The 3,776-nt window shown below is 37.8% G+C and overlaps 1 protein-coding gene across 1 annotated transcript; it reads right to left on the bottom strand.

Annotated features, from left to right (window-relative positions):
* Positions 1-335: 335 nt before the first annotated feature.
* LOC130267203 (olfactory receptor 6B1-like) lies at positions 336-1,304 on the bottom strand. The gene has a single exon (XM_056516633.1). It carries the CDS (start codon positions 1,302-1,304, stop codon positions 336-338), a length of 969 nt encoding a protein of 322 aa, XP_056372608.1.
* Positions 1,305-3,776: the final 2,472 nt, after the last annotated feature.

Here is a 3,776-nt window from a genome sequence, read left to right on the forward strand (position 1 = left end):
GTAGATAGATGCTAAAGAGCAACAGACAGAATTGGAAATGTCATATGGCAAATATCAGCAAGGATGTGTAAGCTGGAAAAATAAAAAAAAACATTTGTGAAAGACAAAAATGGAGACCTAAATGTTTCCTGAAATAGTCAGAACATGATTTTTATTCACTGTGAATTGTATTTTGAAGATACTTCAGAAAATCATGCAGACATGATCAATGTGACCTTGAACATGTGCAATAATGATATAAAAACATAATCATACAATAATTATACAGTATACATACAATAACTATACTATTGTATACTAATAAAACAGTGTTCCTAAGGAAAAAGAAAACGGTTTCATTTGGTTGTAGGAAATGACAATGACCCTAAAACTATGCCATGCAATGTTACAAATGACTTCTTTATTGTCTTCTTTACTTCTTCATTTCTCAGACAATAAATTATTGGGTTCAGAAATGGTGTTAAAATAGAATACAAAATAGTCACCAGTTTATTCCTATTATACGGGCCGGCCTTTTTTGGTCTTGCATATATGAACAATGTAGTTGTATAAAATATAATGACAACAGTCAGATGAGACACACAGGTGGAGAAGGCTTTTTGACGTCCCTGGTTGTTCGGCATTCTGACAACTGCCCAGAGAATGCAAATGTATGTTATGACAATCATTACGAGGGGAATCATGATAATCACCATGGCCAGGATAAAATCCACCAACTCTGTGAAAGACATGTCAGTGCAAGCTAGGTTCAGCATCGGAGAAATATCGCAGAAAAAGTGGTTGATCACATTTGGGCCACAAAAACGCAACGTAAATATAAAAATAGCTTTAACCAGGGCAACAGAAAAACCCAATACCCAGGTGCCGATTGTCAACTGCAAACAGAAGGTGTTATTCATGATGACCGAATAGAGTAGTGGAAAACATATAGCAATGTATCTGTCAAATGCCATAGCTGCTAAAAGAACACATTCAGTGCAGGCCAACGATATAAAGACATACAACTGAATCATACAAGCAAAGAAAGAGATTTTATTGTTCTGAGTCAGGAAGTTGTTGAGAAGATTAGGAACAGTAACTGTAACATACCAGATTTCTAGGAAAGAGAGGCTAGATAGAAGATAGTACATAGGCCTATGGAGTCTTACATTACATTTAATTGTTATGATGATGGTGACATTTTCGATGACAGTTAAAAGATAGATTGTTAGGAACACTGCAAAAAGAACAGGCTGCAACTCTGGACGTGTCGGAAAACCAACTAGAATGAATTCAGTGATGTTGTTACCAGTTTGAATTTCCATCATAGATCACACCTGTAGGTTATACAGAAAATAGTCCAGATAAGCTTTCAGAATCTTATAGAACCATATCAACCTCAAGCTTGTAGATATTTTTCCGGACTCTTTTTTGTTTTGTATTGTTGGCCCATTCTCGGGAAAGGTATATATATCAGGTCAGAAGGGAACCGCTGATTCTACAATATACAGTGACCAGTGATGGAAGTAGAGATGGCTGTACATTGTGTAGCAGTTTTGCTGGGTTACTGCAGCTCAGTTCCCATTCACTTCATTGGGAGTTCAGATGCGCAGCCACTACACAATGTATGGAGCTCAATGCAAGAAGATACTGAAATCCAAAATGGCACCACGCAGTTCTGACAGCCTTGTCCTCCGGTTTCTCCATGGTTGGAGCATTGAGTTACAGTCCGAGCTGTTTCAGTTCAGATCTTCTTGAATTCAGTCTATTTTATACTATGTCCCAGCTTCTCTGGACTACTCTATAAATGGATCCACCCCTATTACCTGCAGAGCAAGCTTAATACAAAAGTATTATTTGACTGGATTGCAAAATAGTGGTGCTGCCCAGGAGTCTTCTGTGTTTAATGTATGCATGTTTTTGCATTTTCGCTTTTTCCTCCCTGCATTCTAAAAATCATAACACTTTCAATTTTGCACCTACAGACCCATATAAGGGCTTGTTTTTGGCGTCACAAATTGTACTTTGTAATGACATCACTTATTGTTGAATATAAACTGCGGCAAAACCAACAAAAAAATTATTTGTTGGGTGAAATAAAAAAAATGCAATTTTTTTAATTTTGGGGGCTCCCGTTTCTACGCAGAGCAGTATTTGGTAAAAATTACACCTTATCTTTATTATGTTTGTCCATACAGTTACAAGGATACACAAATTATATAGGTTCTATTTTATTTTAATACTTAAAATTATAAACTACATGCACCAAAATTAGTTGCCCCCTATAACTTTTTTATTTTTCCATGTACAGGGTGGTATGAGGGCTCATTTCTTTGCTCATTTTCATCTGTAGTTTTTAAAGGTACCATTTTTGTTTTGATGGGACTTTTTGATTGCTTTTTATTAATATTTTTATGGTGTAACAAGTGACCAATTTTGGACTTGTATTTTTTTACGTGTACGCCATTGACCATGTGGTTTAGCTAACCTTATATTTTAATAGTTCAGACATTTACGCACAGTGGGCTGTGCAAATAAAAAATAACATTTTTCATTTTCAGGGACCACTGTTCAAAAAATCTGTTAGACACCTGTGGGGTGTAAATGCTCACTGCATCCCTTATTACATTACTTGAGGGGTGTAGTTTCCAAAATGGGGTCACATGTGTGGGGGTCCACTGTTCTGGCACCATGGGGGCTTTGTAAACGCACATAGCCTTCAATTCCAGATACATTCTCTCTTCAAAAGCCATATGGCACTTCTTCTCTTCTGAGCATTGTAGTTCGCCTGCAGAGCACTTCACCTCCACACATGGGGTATTTATATACTCAGAAGAAATGGTGTTACAAATTTTGGGGGGCTTTTTTCCTTTTACCCCTTGTGAAAAAGAAAAATTTGGGATAACACCAGCATTTTAGTGAAAAAAAAACTTTTTTTTTTCATTTTCATGTCCAACGTGTTTTTTTTTGCGTTTATGTCAGAACCGCTGTTACAATCAGCCACTCCTGTGCAAATCACCTCTAATGTACATGGCCGCAGAGAATTTTATGTCCACATATTGGGTATTTCCTTACTCAGGAGAAATTGTGTTACAAATTTTGTGGGTCTTTTTTTCTTTTTACCTCTTATGAAAATGAAAAGTATGGGGCAACACCAGCATGTTAGTGTAATTTTTTAATTTTTTTTACAATAACATGCTGGAGTGGACCCCAACTTTACCTTTTCATAAGGAGTGAAAGGAGAAAAATCCCCCCAAAATTTGTAAGGAAATTTCTCCCGAGTACGGAAATACCCCATATGTGGCCCTAAACTGTTGCCTTGAAATATCACAGGGCTCCAAAGTGAGAGAGCGCCATGCGCATTTGAGGCCTAAATTAGGGATTTGCATAGGGACGGATGCGAATGCAAGAATAAGACTTGCCTCCAAAACTAAAATTACCCTACGGCAGTGTTTCCCAAACAGGGTGCCTCCAGCTGTTGCAAAACTCCCAGCATGCCTTGACAGTCAATGGCTATCCGGCAGTACTGGGAGTTGTTGTTTTGCAACAGCTGGAGGCTCCGTTTTGGAAACAGTGCCCTACCATAAGTTTTTCATTTTTATTGGAGGGGGGGGAGAGGTAACTGTGTACGGGTATGTGTATAAGTGGTGTATTACTTTTTATTTTGTGTTAGTGTAGTGATTTTAGGGTACATTCAGACAGGTGGGGGTTAACAGTGAGTTTCCCACTGGGAGTTTGAGCTGCAGCGGTAAATTTGACACTGCTCAAACTTGCAGCGAGAAACTCACTGTAAACCC

Source organism: Hyla sarda, chromosome 1, assembly GCF_029499605.1.
Source record: "Hyla sarda isolate aHylSar1 chromosome 1, aHylSar1.hap1, whole genome shotgun sequence".
NCBI lineage: Eukaryota > Metazoa > Chordata > Amphibia > Anura > Hylidae > Hyla > Hyla sarda.